Genomic DNA, 20851 nt, shown 5'->3' with positions numbered 1-20851 from the left:
AGAGGAAATGCAAAGGTTATAGATGTGTCACTGGTGCAACTTTGATGAGTCGCGGTACTATCAAACGCATATTGTGAAAGAAAAGTAAAAAGTTGAAGTGATTTACTTACAGAGCAGAAATCAAAAGTTTAAATCTGACAGTTAGGATTTACACGTCATATAGAGGCCGATCTGAAAATTACCACCCACCTATACTACTGCCATTTGTGTTTTCAAGGGTCAAAATGTATTTTAGTCATTTCTGGTTCCTGCCAAGAACTTTTTGATTTACTAACATATCATGAAAACCAGAGCCAAATGACAGTTTTAAGCATCATTTTCATTTTCAGGGACCCAAAATGAGCAAAATCCAATGACATTTATTTTGGCTGTAGACCAGTGCAACACCTTCATGAACAATGAGAGTGCTGCATGGTTTAAGCACTGACGTTTACCATCTAACGAGGGAAAAATTCACTCCTTCACTCCTCACATCTCCTGCTTGTGAATGTTATTAAATAGCATAGTGTGTGTTTTGTGCTGTATCCCTATATTTGCCAAACTGGTTGCAGTAGACGGCTATCCCTCTCACTCATCCTCTTAGGGAGTTCTTCATTCCCTCTGTTGTCAAGTGCTGCTCATTGGTTCTTTACATTATAGTATAAAGCCCCAGGATGGCTGTGGCTACAATGTAGCTTACCATCACCAGTGTGTGAATGTGTGGATGACTGGATATGTAAAGCGCTTTGGGGTCCTTAGGGACTAGTAAAGCGCTATATAAATACAGGCCATTTACCATTTAAAGTGTCTCGCATTGACTTTATACTGTACATGACAGCAGGGTCACAAACACAAGCAAGCGAAGCTTCTGTTGCAAGTTGTTCCACTTTGACATCAAAATAGCAGCAAGTCTGTACATTCTGTGGCCCAGAAACCAGTGCACAGCCAGCACACTGCCATACTGGAGCCATAACTTGAGAAACATACAGAGGAGCTGGCAGACATTTTTAATAAGAGTTCCCCCAAAAGCTGCACCATATGGCTGCCTGAGAGGCAAATGAAAAAGTTCACATTTTGCTGCTTGTAAAGTTAATCACCGCTGATGCACAGTAACGTAAAAGGACAGCCTGGTTAAGCATGTGAACATTTTGATCAACTCAAAACTTCTGTCAGGGATTTTCCCTGGGATTGTGACAGCTGCACAGTTGGATTTTAGTCAGAAACTTTGATTGTGAGCCATATACGTGTTTATTCTGTGGCACAATCTGGACAACTGATTTAATTCAAATCAGTTCTGTTAAACAAGAAGATGAACTAAAACTTTACAACAGATGGTATATACATATATGTGTTAAACTACATGTGAAGTAACACAAAGTTTAACACGTCTCTCATCAACAGTTGGGTAGGTTTCTATCTTCCTGTCTTTTCTGTCACTTGGTGTGTGTGTCTGTGCCTGCTTGTAACATCATTACCTCTGCTCTGATTCCTCTAACTTGATCAACAGTAGCTCCTGGGTTTCATATTTCCTGCACTAATGCCATTGAGCATCAAAGACAGCTAAGGAAAACAGTGGACGCTCTGTGTTTGTCACACATCCCTTCTGAAGTTAATTCACTTTGGCTGCTGCCTTGACAAATCGCAGCGAAAGGAAGGGAGCATGGGGTCAGTTGGAGCTGAGACTAAATATCCACTCCCACAGAAACACTGCTGTCTGAACACCAATCAAAGAAAGTCAATTATTAGACACTGGACACCTGTTTGGAACTGTTGAAAGAAGAAATTAAAAGTTAAAGTAGATTAGATTTTTGCCCCCAGGTCCTGAAAAGAAAATAAATTGTCTACTGTAGAACATAAAAAGCAGAGACAGCTCTGAGCCAAGGACTTGCTCAGTGACCACAAACTGAAAAAGGAAGACTGTTGCCAAAAGTTGTGGAGAAGACAGACTATATGTCCAGTAATGAGGATGAGACACAGAATCACTTGCCCTCATTGACGACCTTCTTCCGCCTGTCGTGGGCTACGTGTTGAACTAGGCCTTAGTCATGTCTCTCAGCCTTGCCATTGGTGTTCGCTGCCATGTTGTTTTGGGTGGTTTTGTTAGCATTTTTCCAGGTGGTGTCCATGTTAGAGCAGTTTACCTATTACTGGGTGTCGGTATTCTGAGCCGTAAAGGATATCCGGTTTGACAAAGCTGTTATAAAGTCTGACCTGTGTTCAGCAGCTGTGTGGGCTGGAGTGTTGCAAATGCTCGGCATGCCTTGCCAGGGCTTGCACTGCTGTCATTTTGTGCTGAATTGTTCTCGCTGACAAGGCTGTGAAGGTAGGCAGGGCCTTGACATAGCACAGAGGACCACTTTTAACTGATGGGTGCTCAACACCTTGGTTTTGGAGGTGTTGATGTTTAGAGCTGTTTGCCTGTTTCCTGGAAAAGGTTTCATTTTCCTCCTGCAGACTGCAGACAAACTGTTCTCTTTAACAGAAAGGTGTATTTCAAATTTAATGAATTCTTAAAGTTAAATTTACGCCTTTGAGAAGCTGACAAGATGATGCTGCTTAGCATGCACACATATGCGTTAACCTGAGTGACACATGCATTTATCTATGCTAACAGATCCTGTTCCAATCCGATACAGATACCTTAGCTCTAAATATTTGCAGATACGGAGCACTGATCCCTTACCAGTTTTAAACAAGAAGCACTCTGAGAGCACGAGTCTCCACCAAAAGAAATATATACTTATTCAGGAACACTGAACATGTATTCAAATTGCTGAATGAAAATCAAACAGGCAAATGCTACCAAAAACCCAACTTCGGTGGTGGAGGTGTGTAAGATGCTGTATTCCTCACTCTTTTCCTTCGTGTATAAGGAACTCGGGCTCGATTTAAATATTATTTACTTTCTAGATACAAAATGCAATATAGCAAATAAATGCATCCAGGAATTATTTATTTATTTATTTATTAACCTTTATTTAACCAGGAAAAATCCCATTGAGATTAAAAACCTCTTTTTCAGGGGAGACCTGGCCAAGATAGGCAGCAGCAGGTGTCTCACAGTTACAGAAATTACTCAAACACAGGCAGCAACGACACACATGCAACAATAAGTGAAAGAATACAAATAAAATAAAATAAAATTCAAATAAAAATAAATAAAAAAATAAAAAAATCAGTTAAAATGACAATCTAATTGAAACAGTTGCATGTTATGGACTTGGCCTCAAGGATTCGTAGTTTAGATTTAAAAGCACTTAACCCTTTAAAGCCGGTCAGAGCGGACACGCTCCGTTTTGCGCAACTATTTTTAAATCCCGGTAACTCTGCAACCACGTAAGCTAGCGCAGTAATTTTTTTTGCATATGAAACCAGAGGAGTTGTACTTACATCTTATGCCATCAGCTTGTCCTCGGTCACAGTTTCCTATAATATAATATTATATTCCAGAAACACGCTTTGCCGATCCGATCAGCTGTTTGTAACACTTCCTACTTCCATCAGCGCGAACTATCGCATATCCTCCTTGTCCTACCCGAAACCGGAAGTGACGTCATTTTCGCGGAAATGTAGTTTTTTTTTTTTACCATCAGGGCCTCATGAGCCTATACTGGTGTTTTTAAAAGTTATGTTTGACTTTATGACTTTCTGTGTCATTTCTGGGATGCTTAGGACTCATATTGCACTGCTGGAAATAGTTTATTTTGATGCATATGCTGCTTTTTTGCAAATTTGTAGTATAATATTTATTTTCGTTTTTCCTGCAGTATATAAAAATTGGTGTATTTCAAAAATAAAACTATGAAGACACTCAAAATAAATTTCCTGTGGTGGGAAACTATTTTGTGCAACTTTTTTGTATTTACAGTTTTGAGGGATAAGCCTCTTAAATTTCTCTAACTAGAAATATATGTTAAAAAAACAAAAACGATTTTACATTTTTTGTAGTTTATTGCACTTTTTTGCAATTTATGTAATTACTATGCACTTAATGCATACATATTATTAAAATTTAGGCTTTAATGGTTGTATTGATGTATAGCAACTTGAAATGCTCCCAAAAATGGCTCCACAGCATGTAAAAATATAATATAAGCTCTGGCGGACTTGGTTCTATGGTAGGTCTTAAAGGGTTAATGAAATAAAATCAGTCATTTTCCTTCTGCAGTTCCGAGCCGAGGATGCTAAATGGACAAAAGCTCTTTTACCAAGTTCAGTTCGGGCAAATGGAACAGAAAGCAACAAGTAACCATGCGGACGAAGAGAATACCAACCAGCATGTTTCATTATAAGCAGGGAACATGGATAAGAAGGCAGCAACCCAAGTATTGCCTTATATATAAAACTGTATAAATGAGAGTTCCTCCGACTTACCAAAGCAGGCCGTCCTACCTGAGAGTATAACTCACAGTGGTGAGTCTGACATTTACGGTTAGTGATGAACCTCAGAGAAGCACGATACACAGAATCAACCATTCGAAGACATTGAGCAGAAGCATTCATATATAGAATATCACCATAATCCAGCACAGGCAAGAATGTTGCAGCAACAAGTTATTTTGAAAATAAAATCTCAGTTTTAACTTCAGGTTTTTCACAAGATTCTCTACATGTGGTTTGAAGGTAAGCGAGTCATCAATTAAGATTCCCAGATAGGAATATGTATGATACTGCAATACTGTACTCTCAGGCTAATAAAGCCCATTTTGATCTGGATGGGCTCATTCACAGAACCTCAGAGGAAACGTTAACATTGTAAAATCCAACATGTTGTAAAATAAAACGGCTTCATACATTCTTTTAAAAGAGGTTTTAGACCCAGTTTATTATTCGCATTTCCCTCATCTGCTTCATTTGAAAACTAGTGGTGTTAGAGTTAAATCCCGAATCTCACACTCATTTCCCATGATTTGTGCATTAACTGGCCACTTTATTAGGTACATCTGTTCAAGTGCTTTCTAATGCAGATATTTAAATCACGGTCCAGCACAGGCAACACCTCAGTACGTTTAGAAACAGTAGAGACGAGCTGTTGAAGTTCAAGCCGAGCATCAGGACGGAGAAGAGAGGCGATTTAAGTGACTTTAGACGTGGCACGATTGCAGGTGCGATATCCACTTTCGCGGATGATCAGAAATCTTTTTTCCCCCTTTTGTAACCGAGCAGCAGTGTTGCGAGGGCGTGTGCATGTGTGAGTTTATTATCTCATCAGTTCGTTCGCTAAAATCAGCCCCAATAAACCAGAAACGGGCAGCAGTCTCTCTGGCTGCAGTTCAGCTGAGCAAACTTTCATTTCGCCAATAAAATAGGACAGTAAAAACTTTAATGCTCTTTGCTAAATATATAAAGTTTAATATGAGCAAAACAGTCAAGTCTGCAGGTCGTTTACGCTTTCCACATATAAAAATAAAACTCATCGCAGATGAAGTTGTGTAGGCGCGCTGCTGCGCGTGACATTGTTTATAACCCTTGTCTGTAACCTTCCACATCATCCAAGCGGTGTCCTTATTACCCAGCATGGTGCATTTCCTGTGTTAGCAGTGATAGGCCTCGGGATGAGCTTCACGGTGTGTTTCATGTCCTTACTTGAATGCATGGGCCTCCTTGAGGAGGAGCAGGAACAGATGCTTCTGACAGAACAAACAATATCACACAGTATTTATGCACCGAGTTGATGCTATCACAGCACGGTGGGAGTAAGTAGTAGTCTGTCAGAGTATGCTCACAGGCAAATATTAATAATTCTTCTAATGAAGTGTGCAGTTTTTCATGTATTTGTGCATTGCATATCTGTGTAGCACTAATATATACTTAGACCATCTTAAAAACCAACAGGTGAAACTGAGACAGGAATTCTGCGTTCACTGTTTCCTAAACGACCTCCGGTGCAAGAACTGCCGACAGCTTCGATTTTAAATTCCTGCAGAATAATCTGAGACGCTGCAGCTAATCCTCCTGCATCGACCTTTGAGTGATGACCCATTCTTTACTAAGCATTTACTATCACGGCCCGTCGTCTCCATCTCGTCGGTTTTGAGAGAGAAGCTGTGAGAACCCGCTCGCATCTTTGTGCTGGAAACTCTTATGCATCTAAGAGTCAACGGTGTGTCAAGGTTTCGTTTCATTTGTGCGCTGTGATGACATTTTCGCGCCGCTCACTCGGCTGCCACTTGAGAATGTTAACGGAAAACTTCTGTTGAGCCAAGCGGAGACAGACGCGCTGTGCTGGTAAGCTGGCGACTGAAAGTGATGCTGTAGGAAGTGATTGCGCTCCTTGCTTCCTGTCCGTGTTTTGAGCACTTTGGTGCTGCAGAGGAAATGTAGAACGAGGTTGGTGGAGGCTGAATACATAAAGCGGCGGTTTGCATTGTGGAGCCTTTCATCAGGGGATGCAGCCAGGCTGCACAGGTTTCACTGGTGAACAGCTGCGGGCACAGGGAAATGCTTATCAGTGGTTACGTGATGGTAAGTAACAGAAAAGAAGCCAGCGTGTGTCATGCACGCAGCATGCAGATGTTGACATTTCAAGCTATTTACTTAGTGTTGTTTGTTTTGGGTGTGTGCGTGTGTTTGTGTGGTAAATGATCAACGATCGCGTGATAATCCTGCCGGACTCGATGAGAAGTTTTTCTGGCCGTGGCGTTAAAACGTCCGTACATTGTTGTGAGTGCTGTTCAAAGGAAGTAGCCTGACCAAACTCAATCACTGCACTTTCCACTTACTGTTCCTGCATGTTTATTCTTTATTTACTCAGCTTAACTTTTTGCAGCTGCTGATCTTTATACAATGACAAAAGTAAATTGTCTCCTTTTTAGGTTTCGCCACACAGTTAGCCGTTTTTTCTGCATGTCCACAAAAATGACGAGAAACTGAAAAATAGGCTTTTGCTGATTCACTCGCGGTGCTGCTGTCAATTGTCAGAGAGATGCATTTTATTCGTGTTTACATGAATGCAGCGCTGACATGAAAAGTCCCCACGTCAACTCGCTGCTCCGGTGCTTTTTTTTCTCTCTCATTGTGCTGGCGCTTGCTCGTAGTGTTCAGGAAGCGGTTTGCCTTGATGGAGGATGGTAGAAAAACCCGTTAACAGCTCACAAAGCGAGTGGATCACCAAGACTGTGACCCATGCAGTTCAGTTAAACATTGAAACCGTGACCTCTCATTCTCTCTTAAGTGAAAATATGCAAGTTGGTGAAAGAAGCGAAGCGGTCATGAACAAAATATTGATAGAACAGACAGAAGAAAGTAGACTCAAACGGTGGTTCGGTGCCTTGTTAACTGGTAGCTTGTTCTGGGGTCTGTTTAACTAGGACACCAGAATGCAGCTCTGTGCACTTTGCTGTGGTGTGTCAGACCAGCACTTCTTTTAAATTTCAGTGTGTCCCAATAGACTCTGTAATGGTTCAAGGTTCAAGGTTCTTTATTTGTCACATGCATAGTTAGTATAACACACAGTGAAACGTAGCCCGACACGCTCCTCGACATGTAATGTAGAGCTTTTACAACTTTAAAGTCCAGAGTCGGCTTGAATAATAGGCATCAAACAACTTTCACGGTTTATTTACTGGTGTATTAAAGTTCCAGATGATAAAAAGTTTATAGCTGGCATTTTGTGGCTCAGCTTTTCCCTCCGTCTCTTCTTCCAGGTCGTTCACTGCCGCTGAAAGGATGATAACGATCGTGGGAGGAGGCCACGGCCGGAGGTGCAGCCCTCGCTAGAATCCTACTTCTCTTCCAGTTCACCCCCTTTACCATCGCCCAGTGTTGCTGTCCACCCCGCCCCACCCCGGCACCATGGCCAACCACCTGGAGCTGATCCAAGAGCTGCAGCAGCTGGACAAGGTGCCCAGTCTGGAGAGACTGCGGGCGGCCCAGAAGCGGCGCACCCAGCAGCTGAAGAGATGGGCCGTGTACGAGAAGGAGATGCAAAACAAGAAGCGAAAGGCCGACAAGAAGGGACGCATTGCCAACAGCCTCCAGCAATCAGAGCCCAAGAAACACGTGTCGTTTGCCGCCAGCGTGGCGCTCCTGGAGGCTTCGGCCAGGAATGATCCAGATGAAGGTAAGACCAGTACAGAATATTAATGATACGTGCAGATCAGCTTATTTATTTCTGCTGCCTAATTACAACTAGTTTGGATTCATTACATCAAGTATACTAAATATTTTGATTTAGCGAGTAAGTAAGTAAGTAAACTTTATTTATTAAGCGCTTTTCACAGACAGACAATCACAAAGCGCTGTACACTAATATTAAAATAAACAATAAAATCAATAAACATTATATACAATGTAAAAGATCAAATGTAAATAATGTAAAAAATATAAAATATGTAGATCAACAAAAGGCTTGTTTGAACAGAAGAGTTTTTAACTGTTTTTTAAAAGAATCCACAGAGTCAAGCAAACAGCCTTGGTGCAACAGACTGAAAGGCGAGGAAATAAAGGTATTATTTATGGATGTGGGGCAGGGTGAGTAGAGCTGGGGTTATTTCTTTGCTGCTTGCGAGACGACAGGAGGATGAACAGGCTGCGCCGAGGCTGGCGTTGCCCTTTTAATTTATTAGTTGAACTTCAGTATTCCTCGTTTCAAAAATAAACAGTTTAAATAAAGTTTTGCTCAACTGAGCTCAGACTTACCCTCGACACCACGTTTGAATAATGACACTAATTTCGGCCTCACCACACTACTTCCCCCGGATATCAAAATGCCAAGGTCAGGAAAACGATTAGCTTGGCCTGCCCACTTAAACCGCCAGTGGAAGTCACTCCATTGCAATTGAATTTGTTCTGCTAGGAGACTGTTTTATCATTGAGAAATAATGGAGTTGTCACACTGAGATGAAACTCTGCCAGTCTTTTAATTAAAATTTCTACGGATGGGGCCCCCCTATTTGGAGATAATAATTGTTTTCCTCCAGTACCGGCAGCCCCGTGTTGCTGTGGCTGTGCTAACAGTGTGTCGGCGATGCGGGGATGATAACAGCCTGCTATCGCTTAGATTTTGCGTCTAATTTAACGTCACTGTAACTTGAAATTGGATTGAAGTCTGTTTTATTTATTTATTTTTTTAAATCGTGGCAAATGCAGCCCACAGCAGTGCTACTGTATATTCTTTGCTCATGCAAGCTGTCTTCACAGATAGGACATCCCTCTCAAGGCTGATGTATTTTCACAATAATTTTTACAAGGCTGAAGCTACTCTGCCGTGCCTGTACACACACATGCACGTGGACTGTTCACTGGCACGTATAAGCTCCAGCTGGAGTGTGAGACAGAAGTCTTGTGATGTCTACAGGGGTCTGCTGGATTTTATCACGGCGTGTAGCCGAAATTAAGCTTTGGTGTAAGCAAAAGGAAGTTACTTAATTGGGTAAAACTGAAAACTGAAAAACATTGTCGTGTGTGTGATGTGAGAAATGGTTTGAGCATCATTTCGGGGCTTTTATTGCAAACTGCTGCGCTGTGTGTATTTCCCAGAAGGTCTGCTGAGGCACTTAGACTGCACCAGGATGTTGGGGCTGATCGTGTGAGTCTTTAGGGTTTGAGAAACCACACGAGGAAGCAAGGAACACACAATGTCTACTCATCAATATCGAAGGTTCCCTTTCAGGGATGGTTTAACAGCAACAAACATTTGTCTGCAGTCACACACTTCCTCATTTGTACACCACTGATAGATTTCTTTGTTTTGAACTCTTCAGCGGTGTCCTCCGTGTTAATGATGCACACATACAAAATCTTTTATGATTGATTCCTGATCAATTTTTCAAGTGTAGAAAAAGGAGGCTTTTAATTTCAATACAGCTAGACGGGGGATACATTATTGCTTTGACTGTACACTGTGTCTCTTCTCCTTCTGATGCAGTTATCGATAAACTGGCTAATTAATTGAGCGTTAATGCTTTGACTTGCCGGAGCTGCTATAATGTGACTCCTTGTGGTTGCAAATGGATTAGGACCAGTGTTGGTCAAGTTACTTGAAAAAAGTAATCAGTAACTAATTACCGATTACTTCCCCAAAAAAGTAATCAGTAACTAATTACCGATTACTTCCCCAAAAAAGTAATCCCGTTACTTTACTGATTACTTATTTTCAAAAGTAATTAATTACTTAGTTACTTTTTAAAAACACGACTTACAACCTGAATAGGTGATAAAGCATAGATCTGTCAGCCCAATTCTACTTTTTCTACATAATCCATCATACAAAATGTAATCAAATGGAAAAGTCTCTTTTTAAAACTTGTTTTATTAGTTGTAACCTTTTAACTTTATGCATCAAGCAAAAATTATATGTAAATTATATGCAACATTCTCTGACTGGAAGAAATTTGTTTAACATTTAAACTTATTTTCTGCACATTCCAGCACATAATATATATATATATATATATCTTTGTGTTTACACTCACTCTTTCAAATAGATGTAAGTAAAACACAGCAGAAAATAAATAAAGTCAAAGACTAGCGGTCCTGTTGCTCTATTTTCACCTGTAAAGCAGGAGTAGGTAGGCGGAGGTTTATCCTGGTGCAGGTGTGCAGCGGTCAGTGGAAGAATCCGCGAGTTTCTCTGTGAGTTTCCCATTACGTCGTAGCGCACTCGGTGTTTGCTTGGAAGTTTAGGGGTTTTTTTCGCTGTAAAAAGAAGTTTTCTTCCCACGCACAACGGACACTAATGTTTTTGTTACTTTTTATGGAATCAAACTCAAAGTAAGGTCAGTACTTCCACGCTTTAAACGCTGCACGCTCATACTCTCTCCCGCACTCGATATATGATCCATTGTTGATCTGCACACAGCTGTTGTCACAAACGTCGCACTCGCTTACGTCACTGTCATGAGACATTCTCGCAAAAAAATCCCGGTTTTAGTAACGCAGTAACGCAGCGTTCCTACGGGAAAGTAACGGTAATCTAATTACCGTTTTTGCAATAGTAATCCCTTACTTTACTCGTTACCTGGAAAAAGTATTCAGATTACAGTACTGCCCATCTCTGATTAGGACACAGTTGTGTCGTGACTGTGCTACGATTGATGATTGATTGATACAATGAGCTACGATTACCACATCTAAGCACAAATTTATTATCTGAGTCTGAAGACTGTTTAGAAATAATAAAAGAGGGCTTGCATGTGGTTCAGGTGTTCAAAAGCTCCACCATCGTGACTATCAGAATAACATGCCAGCAGAGAGAAAAGGAATTTTCCAAATTTAGTGTGCATGATTTTTGATGGTTCTCTGCTTTTGATTCCCTTTCCTTCTCCTTATGTCCTGCAGTACTTCCCTATAGAGATGTCTGCTATCACTACTGTCTAATGAGAGTGACCATGAAAGAGGCAGGGAGGAAAACAAAAAGGGAGACAGGATGTAGTGTTGCCCACACAGCTCCAGTGGCAGCTGGCTAGCTTAGGAGCTTGATAATCTCCTCTCTCATTCCCTCTGGTCCCCAAATGCTCGATCAGGCGTCATGAGTCCACACGCTGTGCTGCTCCAGCACACAGCACCCTTTTTAAAGAAATGTTACATGACAGTATCATTTCAAAAAGGCTAATGGGGTGCAACAATACTTGTATCGATACTGAACCGTTGGATACAGTGCTTTCGGACAGTGCTTTCGGTTCGGTACGCATATGTGTCGAACAATACAAAATTTTTCATTTATTTTGTGTCTGTGTTGAGCGCTCAGTGGATCTGCGCAGTGCAGCCTAGGCGGAGTAGTCGAACGCAGATTCACTGAGCGCAGCGCAAGCTAGCGAGACAGAAGCTAAGCTCTCCTTGCAACATGGCAAATTGAACCTCCCCCACCCTCATTCAGATGTGGCGTTTGGAACTATTTTGGTTTTCATGTGCCGTATGACCCTGAAGGTAAGCGCGTCATGGACAAAAGTAAAACAGTATGTTGGATGTGCCACGCAATGCTCAATTACATGGGTGGGAACTACTGCGTTAGCGCAGTTAGCTCGTTAATGTGTTGGCCGTCCAGCCCCAAGCACAGGGCGATCCGCGGTAGCTCGTTAACGGAGATTTGCCGTGTTGTGGCGTTAACGTCATTTCAACGAGATTAACGCTGACAGCACTAGTGGGAACACAACGAATATGACTGCACATTTACTCCAACATCATCCTGGTGCAAAGACAAGTGGAAGCAGACAAAAACAACAAGCACGCATGCTACAAACTTTACCCGAGTCATTTAGACAGCCGTTAGCACATGATTCTCCTTATGGGGACCTGATATGTTTAATATGCTGCTGAGAATATAGCCCAGAAGAAGCGTATAGTATAGCTTTTATTTTGGAAAGAGACATTTCTCTGTAATAAACTCTCTTTTCCAAAGACGAGTGATTTCTCGATCAGATAGATTTATTTTTTTAATTACTTTGTTGTTTCAGCAACATTAAATTTAAAAACTGTACTTTTGAGTTAAAATATATATTTATAATTTTAATAAATGACAAATTAAAAAGGCATGAACATTTTTTTTGTATCGAAAAAATATCTAACCGTGACACCAAAGTATCAAACCGAACCGTGAATTTTGTGTATCGTTGCACCCTATATATATATATATATATATATATATATATATGGAAATGAAAGTAGATGAAATGATGGGAAAAGGTTGAGGCATTTTTAGAAATCAGGACTGTTTATTGGACAGAAGTTAAACCCCTGGTCGGCCTAAACAATGACTACAAAGGCGGTGCTAGCAGCAGCGAGTTGACGATGAGGCTGGGAACAAAAGTAGCCATCATCACCTCTTTTTCACGAAGAGGACGGAAGGGAGAGAAGTAAATACAGAGAGACTAACTTTGACCCAGGAGTCGCTCTAACAGCCTCAAGGCCACAATAAGATGAGAGGCTGGGCTGAGTCATGTTTAATCCCTGATTGGTTGGAGTAGGCGAGCTGCTTCCTGTGATTCTTTGCCTGCTCTTTTTTCTCTCCCTGTGGTTTGGGTCAGAGCTTCAGAGTGCGTTGGCTGGAGGCGGCCTGTGATTGTGTGAGGACATGATAACCAATATTATGTGTGATAACTCCTATGCATGCTTTATAAATGATGTTTTTTGTGTATTTCCAAGCTTTATTATATTGACTGTTATTAAAATCTATGTAGATGCAGGTGTGCAGGTGTTATGCTTGCATTTAAGTGTGTGTGTGTGTGTGTGTGTGTGTGTGCGTGCATCCGTGCGTATTCTTGTCATTATAACTTCCTGTCTGCTGAGAGAGGAAGCAGACTCACCAGACTGAGAGACACGGCACGGGTATGGTGAAACTGCAGAGGGTATATTGTACATTTATGTTTAAGTGTGTGTGTGTGTGTGTGTGTATGCAAAAAGTTTTTGTGTGGTTGTGACAGAGAGAGAAGGAAGAATATTTGAGCTTACGTGAATGCAAATTTTGAGTGTCTGCCTCAAGATGTGTGAAAGCAGCAGTGAGTAGGAACGTGCTGGATCCCGAGTGTGAGTCCATTTCTTCGCCCTGTGGCTCGCGCCATCCTGAACCTGAACCCGCTGCCCTCTCACAGCGATGAAGGCTGATGGCTGTGAAATTACTGTGAAGCACTTTGGTGTCTTTTATGCGCGCCTCTTCGGCAATTGAGATGGACGGGATTTCTCTTCTCCAGAGAACTGCCGTCCTGCAGAGGAGCAGCCAGTGGGGTCAGAAGGAACTGTCAACAAAACTCAAAGACAGTCAGCGTGGTATGACCTGACATTTCCTCCTAAAACCGCTGGGTAATCTGATGAGATGGCCCAGGAGTCAACAGTATTAATGGAGAGAGGGGAAAAAAAGTAAGAGTAGAACTGTAGAGGAGGGAAAAATGTCTGACTTAAAGCCTTTAAACACCGTCAGAAAGCAAAATTTGAGAAATCAATGGAGGCATTTGGAGAAAACAAACTATAATAAGCGAGAGTGTAAGTGGGTGAAAAATAGTGTGAATGAACAGGACATTCAGTAACTGCTTTTCAGTATCTCGTGCCGTCTTTTTGTTTTCAATGTCTGTTTGTAAGAGCTGCTTTTTTGGAACCCCCCCCTCTGGATCATTCAAATACACACTGACAGAATTGTTGCCACCGATAGTTGTAAATCAAATTCGACAAAGAAAGCTTAGGGCTTCAAACCCCTCCTTATCTTTTATCTGTGCTGCTGCTCAATCGCAGTACAAACTTTTAGATATTTTGGTGCAACATCTCCCTCACCAAGCTATCATACATGCCAAGAAGGAAGCTGTAAAACGGATCTAAAAAGGGGAGGAAAGTCTTGTGAATGTGTAAAATGCACAAACATCTGTGGGGAGAAATAATCAACTTGTTCTACTTCTAAATTTGTGCCTCTTCTTCGCTCTACGAGAGGGCTTCGGCTTTTCTGATCATGTGAACGGCAGCAGTGACAGAAGCGGTGGTGTTCTCTTGAACCCAGGTTGTGTTTTGCAGCTTCTTTGCCTTTCCCACCCCTGAGCTCTATTTATTTATACACCCACTCACGTGGCAACACCCAGCACGCTAATTACCACTTATTCCCTACTGAAAATCATAACTTGTAACTCAGCGTTTGGAAAAGCTACACTTAAAATCCACGTTCCATTTTTAGCGATGCGGCTTTTGCTCTTGGTTCACAACCTTTTTTTTTTTCTTCTTCTGCCATATCACCATAAAAACAAAGAGGAGGAATAAATGTGGATTTCGGGATGGAAAAATACTCCTGCAGCGAGTAAGCTGCAGTGAAGGAGAATTCACATGTGGCTTTTCCCTCGTCTCTTTTCTCTTCGTATTTATTTGTTTGCAAATTAGGTCTCGGAGGAGCTTTTGTCTTCTTCTGCTGTCTTATTAGACTCATAAGGCCTTCCCCTCAGAGGCCTCGGCCAGGCTTAGCTGCTCCCAGGCATATGGCAGCAATAGAGTGCCATTAAAAAAAGAAGGCAGCACACATAAATGCTTCACATCAGATGTCACCGCTTGTCAAGAGAAGAGTGACCTTTAACAGGTAATATCTGTTCAGTCTCTTTCTTTCACACTCCTCAGTTCACTGTTTCCAGCTTTCTCTCATTCTTTATTTTTTATCTGTAGGAGGAACAAACTACACACTGGTTCATCTCTACTATCAAAGCACATAAGAAATTGAAGAGCCCAGATGGTTAAAAGAAGCCTTGTGACCTTCTGCTTTTAGAAAATAAATCTGTTCTAAATGATTTAAGGTGGTTGAATGACTTTTGGCAGCACGGTGCTTGGATTCAAAATATTAGACGAACACATCGCAATGTAAAGGCATTTCAGACAGCAGGAGCAAATGGCCAGCATGGCTCTTTAGTTGTTATTATAGGCTTTGATTTTATTTACATTTTTCCTCTTCTAATCACTGCATTGTCTTGGAGTGAACCGTGGCTAAACAGATTTTATGTAGTTGGATTTACCGCTGCAGAAGCCTCGAGTGTTTCTGCACAACTTATATGATACAGTTTGGGTTTTTCTAAACTCTTTTGCCATGAAAATGATTGAAAAGATAATTAGTCACATTTAATTAAGAATAGCTGCCATATGACTCAGTGACACTAGAGTAGAAATAGATCTAAAAATATCTAATGTTAATAGGATGGCTTGGTGCCTAGTGATTGCTTAGAGGTTTAGAGTGTAAGATCCTCAACCACTGGTTGACCACTTTAGCAACCTGTCTCCAAACAGTTGCAGTCCAACTTCAACCAAATGTGGTCAGACAGCTGGATGAAGGTTCGTAAATGATTGTCATATATTTTTAGAAAAACACACAGATTCCTAAGACAGAATCTCTTTGGGGCGATCGTGGTTTAAGAGTTGGGAGTTTGCCTTGTAATCGGAAGGTTGCCCGTTCGAGCCCCGGCTTGGACAGTCTCGGTCGTTGTGTCCTTGGGCAAGACACTTCACCCGTTGCCTACTGGTGGTGGTCAGAGGGCCCGGTGGTGCCAGTGTCCGGCAGCCTCGCCTCTGTCAGTGCGCCCCAGGGTGGCTGTGGCTACAATGTAGCTTGCCATCACCAGTGTGTGAATGTGTGTGTGAATGGGTGCATGACTGGTTGTGTAAAGCGCTTTGGGGTCCTTAGGGACTTGAAAAGCGCTATACAAATACAGGCTATTTACCATTTACTAATATGCTGTGAAATTATTCAATAGACTTGACTGGTTGCCAGTCAATACTGGTTGTATTCTGGTTATATTCCTATATAATCGCACACACAGGTTTCCAAGCAGCTAGACTGGACCGCATTCGATAGAAGACTGATAACAGACTGACTCGTCTTATTGCATTTCTGTCACCATCTTGATGCGACAAAGTTGCTTGAAGATGGTAATGGACTGCAAAAGATCACAAACCTGGTCCCTGTCTATGACGCAACTGTTTTAAAGAAAACCTGATTGCACACGGTCGCATTAATTTCAGTCTCCTGCCACTATTTACCATAAATAACTCTACTCTTGAAAGCAGCTCGGCGTCTTGTAGGTTAAATGGACTGACTGTTTTGTCTTTTGATGCCTCACTGCATGGATGCTCATGATCACACACAGTGGATGAATCGACTTCGTGTCACTTTCTTTAGATAGGAAAAAAAAAACCCAATAAAAAAAGTTATTATAGTGCGAGGGAAGAAAAACAACCTCCAAACTAGCCAGACTAACTCTGATCTCACTCTGTTCATCAGATGGTGTCATTAACGTGTATTTTCGTCAAGATGAAAGAGTAATGAGCTGAGCAGATGAAGGGGAACCGCTCACAGGTCGTGCCATGAAAGAATAAATGTGCAGTGATGATGTAGGTCAGTCTGTGAGATTAATGTCGCTGCTGTGTGTTAGATTGTCGTGATAATGTCGGGCCAAGACAAAAGAGAATTGGTAAACTTCTCATGATTTGCTCTCACAGACATAAAAGGATGAACTTTTTTTTACCAGCCACTAAAAGCTGCCCGAGGCTTATTACCTATCCCTCCTTTGAAATACTTTATAAACCACTAGGTGTGATATAAGACCAGTGATATGACAAGCGATTTAGCCATCCATTAGAGGTATGTAGACTTTAATGTGTCCTGGATTTGCCTGTTCTTTTTTCCTCCTGGATTTCTTTTTATTTAATAGTAATGCTCTGTGTTTAACATCAAATATCACAAACTCTACTCTAAATTATGGATCTTTTGTTTTTCTACTCGGGACTAACTACTAACCCAGAACATGAGGTTGTTTACTCACATGTTCAGTTAAGCCGGGGATGACCTGTGACATCTGTGGAGTAAGCCGGTCAGCCGGTGTCGTGCATCATGTGCTGAAACACAGGTCACTAAAAGGGTGAGCGGTCTGTTAGGACACGAGCGTTGCATGTATCCCTCAACAGTTACTGCTCTGTCCTGACGCCTGTTTGATATGCTTGAGTTGCTTCACTGTAACCAATAATGTGAAAATCTGTGAATAAGTGTCTCTGTTGTGCAATATTTGTGTCTAATATTTGCTTATTTAGTGGACAGAAAAATAATTACCGCTAACTTCTTCTGTTTATTTCCTGTTTTATGATTTTATATTAGGTGGACTCTTTGATCAGTTTGGTTGATTATGAAACAGTTACTTTGTATTTGCTTTAAAGTTACAGTCCTAAAGGATAATAATTCATCTTGATGCAATAGAACGATGTTGGCTGCGCTGTGAGACTTTTAATTAGTCATCACGCGGTTAAATCTGTCAAGCAAAACTTCTGCATTCACTTCCTCTAATCTGCATCATAAAGGTCCATATGGCACTTTTATGCTTTGTTCATTTATTCATTGACTGAGACGAGTTTTTTTCTTTTTTCTTTTTTAAAACTATCCCTGCATCTTTGAAAATATGCTACTTTACTCGAGGCTAAATCAAGGCTCTTTCACCATTGGCTCTTTGCATCCCCCCCCACCCCCCCCCCCCCCTTTTTGCCTCTTCATCCTCATAATCGTTGATTTTATGTGACATTGGAGTGGTTGATTACTCAAGTGGGATCTGGCATTTCATTGCCACGAGCAGAGCTGCGACAATGAGGCGTAGCCTTGCGAGGGTGGCATCTATCAAATGCTCCTGTGATTAGGAGGACTAGTTTCATTCGCCTGACTTCAGTGGATTCTAAGAAGCTGAATTTCTTTTTTCTTTTTTTAACATCTGAACTGCAGGACTGTTGAAATTTTGCATGTATTTTCCTCCTTTTCTTTTCTGGTTGGCCTTTTGTGGTTAGGGTGGTTTCTCAGGCTACCTGCAGGTTAACAAAACTCTGATCTTTCTCTCATCGCTGTCATTATCTTTTGCCGCCCTCGTCTTTCTCTTTCCCTTGGATTTGTCTTCTTCGACTCGTCAGACGGAGCTCCTCGGGCATTGTGTGCCAGGGAGAGCAGCAACAGTGGCACTGCTGTCTCCTCTCTGTTCATGTGCCTCAGCCTGGACGAAGCTTTCGGACAGGGAGGGCTGAATCATCTTGGTCATGTGACATAATTTGGAATTCACAATGCTTGATGCAAAAGTAGGAGCAACGTTATGGTGCCGGACACATCAATGAGGCTGTGCTGACGATGAATGTCTGTGATATGGTGTCAGGAATTGGTCCAGTCAGAAGGGAAGGATGCACTGGAGCGAGGAATTATCTGAATTTTGGCTTGTTTGGTCTCGTGTTCGGACACTGTGTAACTGCTGCACAACAACAAAGGGTTATTGATTGGAACTGACCAGAGTACATCTGCTACATTGTGCCTGTTACTTTCACTACAGCGCGCTTCTCTTCTGTTCACTTGAATTTCTTTCTCATGTGTGCACCTTTTTGCAAACTTGCATGCAAAATTAAATTATTATACGTGGTATTACATATTACATCATTGTTCTTTCCTATTTTAGGCACATCTTAACTGAACCGTGGTTATTAAGCGGTAGGCTGCCAATGGGCTCGCTAAGATCTCCCTCCTCTTCCCTCTTTCACATCAGTCAATTCTCTCGGGAGATCCCCAACTCTCAAGTTAACTCTTATTTCCATGGTAACTGAGGCAGGCAGAGAGGGCCACGCAGCCTTGGCCCCAAGCTACTCAGCTGCAAAGGCACAAATTTTGCATCATCACTGCTGCAGCTCCGTGGCATAGCATGCGAGAGGCCGTCGGATGTGGTTGTGGCAACTAGGTTAACTTGACCTCAAGTACATCTGGCGTGGGTGGACTAAACCGTAGACAACACACGTTTGAGATTTATTGAAAGGAAAAGCTCACAGGCCACTTTTTTAGGTACACCTTGCTAATACCTAGTTTTGGCTTCAGAACTGCTGTAATTCTTTGCAGCATAGATCCATCAATGTGCTGAAAAACATTGACATGATGGCATCACACAGTTTGTCAGCTGTACATCAATCTCCTGTGCCACTTTGGCCATTTAAGTGTAGTACTTGTCGTGTTCAATAAACTACTTTGATGTGATGAGAGGTTTTTTTTGACATAGTATGCTATGCTGCCGGATGCAGCCATCAAAAGATGTGCACACTGTGTTCATAGAGCGATAGACATGGTCAGCAACAATACTCAGCTCGGCTGTGGCATTTATACGAGGCTAAGGGGCACAAGGTGTGCCAAGAAAATATCCCCCACCCCATCACACCACCAGCACCAGGCTGAACTGCTGATAGAAGACGGGCTGGATGGTTTCATGTCGTTTACACAAAATTCTGACGGTACTGTCTGAATGCCGCAGCAGAAATTGAGACTCATCACACCAGGAGATGTTTTCTAATCTTCTTTTGTCCAATCGTTGTGAGCCTGTGCAAATTGTGCCCCCAGTTTCCTGTTGTTAAGCTGGTGTGGTCTTTTGCTGCTGTCGCCCACCTGCTTCAAGTTTTTGCTCTTCTGCCTTGGTTGTAACAACCGGTGATTAGAATTACTGTTGCTTTCCTCTTAGCTCAAAACGCTCTCCTCTGAACAATTCTCCTCTTGTCTGACATCAACAAAGCATTTCCACGACTGCCGCTCACTGAATATTTTCTCTTTTTTTCCAGACCTTTTCTCTGTAAACACACAGATGGGTGTATGCAAAATCCCAGTAGATCAGCAGTTTTGGAAATTCTCAGACCAGCCTGTTTGGCATCAGCAATCACGCCACGTTCAAAGTCACTTAAATTACCTTTCTTTCACATTCGGATGCTCGGTTTGGTCTTCAGCAGGTCGTCTTGACCACGTCTGCAAGCCTGCAGGCATTGACTTGTCTGATTAGATATTTATGTTAATGATCAGATGAACTGCTGTTTCATCATAGCCACGGTGTTACAGGTTTGGAAAGTGCACATGTGCTGTTGAGTGATAGTGTTGTCAGATCAGAATATTTTAGTCTGTTATTAAAGAGTTGGAATAGCACTGCTGGTATGGTATTTGCTGAAGCAATCTTAATGGAAATATACCAGGAGGTAACAGGAAGCACAGCTGGAAGAAAAATAGGGAAAATAAGCATTTTAGGATCCTAAATGGTGAAATTGGAACCGAGCTCCAAATAAATCCAGCAGCAGGATTGCATCTTATCAGTGGCTGTGATTGAAGACCACCTGCCTGCACGGTGGCTCGCTGAAGGCGTTTAAGCATCAATGTGGATCGAGGTTGATCCACCGTTGCCAATCCCCCGAGTGCTTGTTCAGCATCCCGCTGCTCCCTCGCTTCTTCTGAGCCACCTCATAATATCTTAGGTTGTCTCTCCACATGCCCACCTTCACAGTGAGTGAACAGCCCCCCACCATAAATCCTTCAATAGGATTCTGGATTATCCAACAAGGATTAGACTGCAACAAACCAAAAAGGGGCAGCCACATTAACAGCACTTAGACCGATAATGTTAAATCCCAGAAACATTTTGAATAGCTTCTTAATTGCATTTGC

General features: G+C 41.9%; 1 protein-coding gene across 3 annotated transcripts in view; it reads left to right on the top strand.

The window, feature by feature from the left end:
- Nucleotides 1-20851, top strand: part of ppp1r16b (protein phosphatase 1, regulatory subunit 16B) — a 108092-nt gene that overhangs the window by 27092 nt on the left and 60149 nt on the right. For 2 of the 3 annotated variants that reach the window (XM_085159517.1, XM_085159518.1), the window contains exon 2: nucleotides 7626-8041. In XM_085159517.1, the coding sequence (XP_085015643.1) occupies nucleotides 7774-8041 (268 nt within the window). In that variant the 5' untranslated portion in view covers nucleotides 7626-7773. Of the gene's footprint in view, nucleotides 1-3927; nucleotides 6445-7625; nucleotides 8042-20851 lie in introns of those variants that run through there. The other variant, XM_085159519.1, reaches the window with a different exon arrangement.

The sequence above is a fragment of the Neolamprologus multifasciatus genome, chromosome 5 (assembly GCF_963576455.1).
Source record: "Neolamprologus multifasciatus chromosome 5, fNeoMul1.2, whole genome shotgun sequence".
NCBI lineage: Eukaryota > Metazoa > Chordata > Actinopteri > Cichliformes > Cichlidae > Neolamprologus > Neolamprologus multifasciatus.
This window is presented reverse-complemented; position numbering and strand designations above follow the sequence as displayed.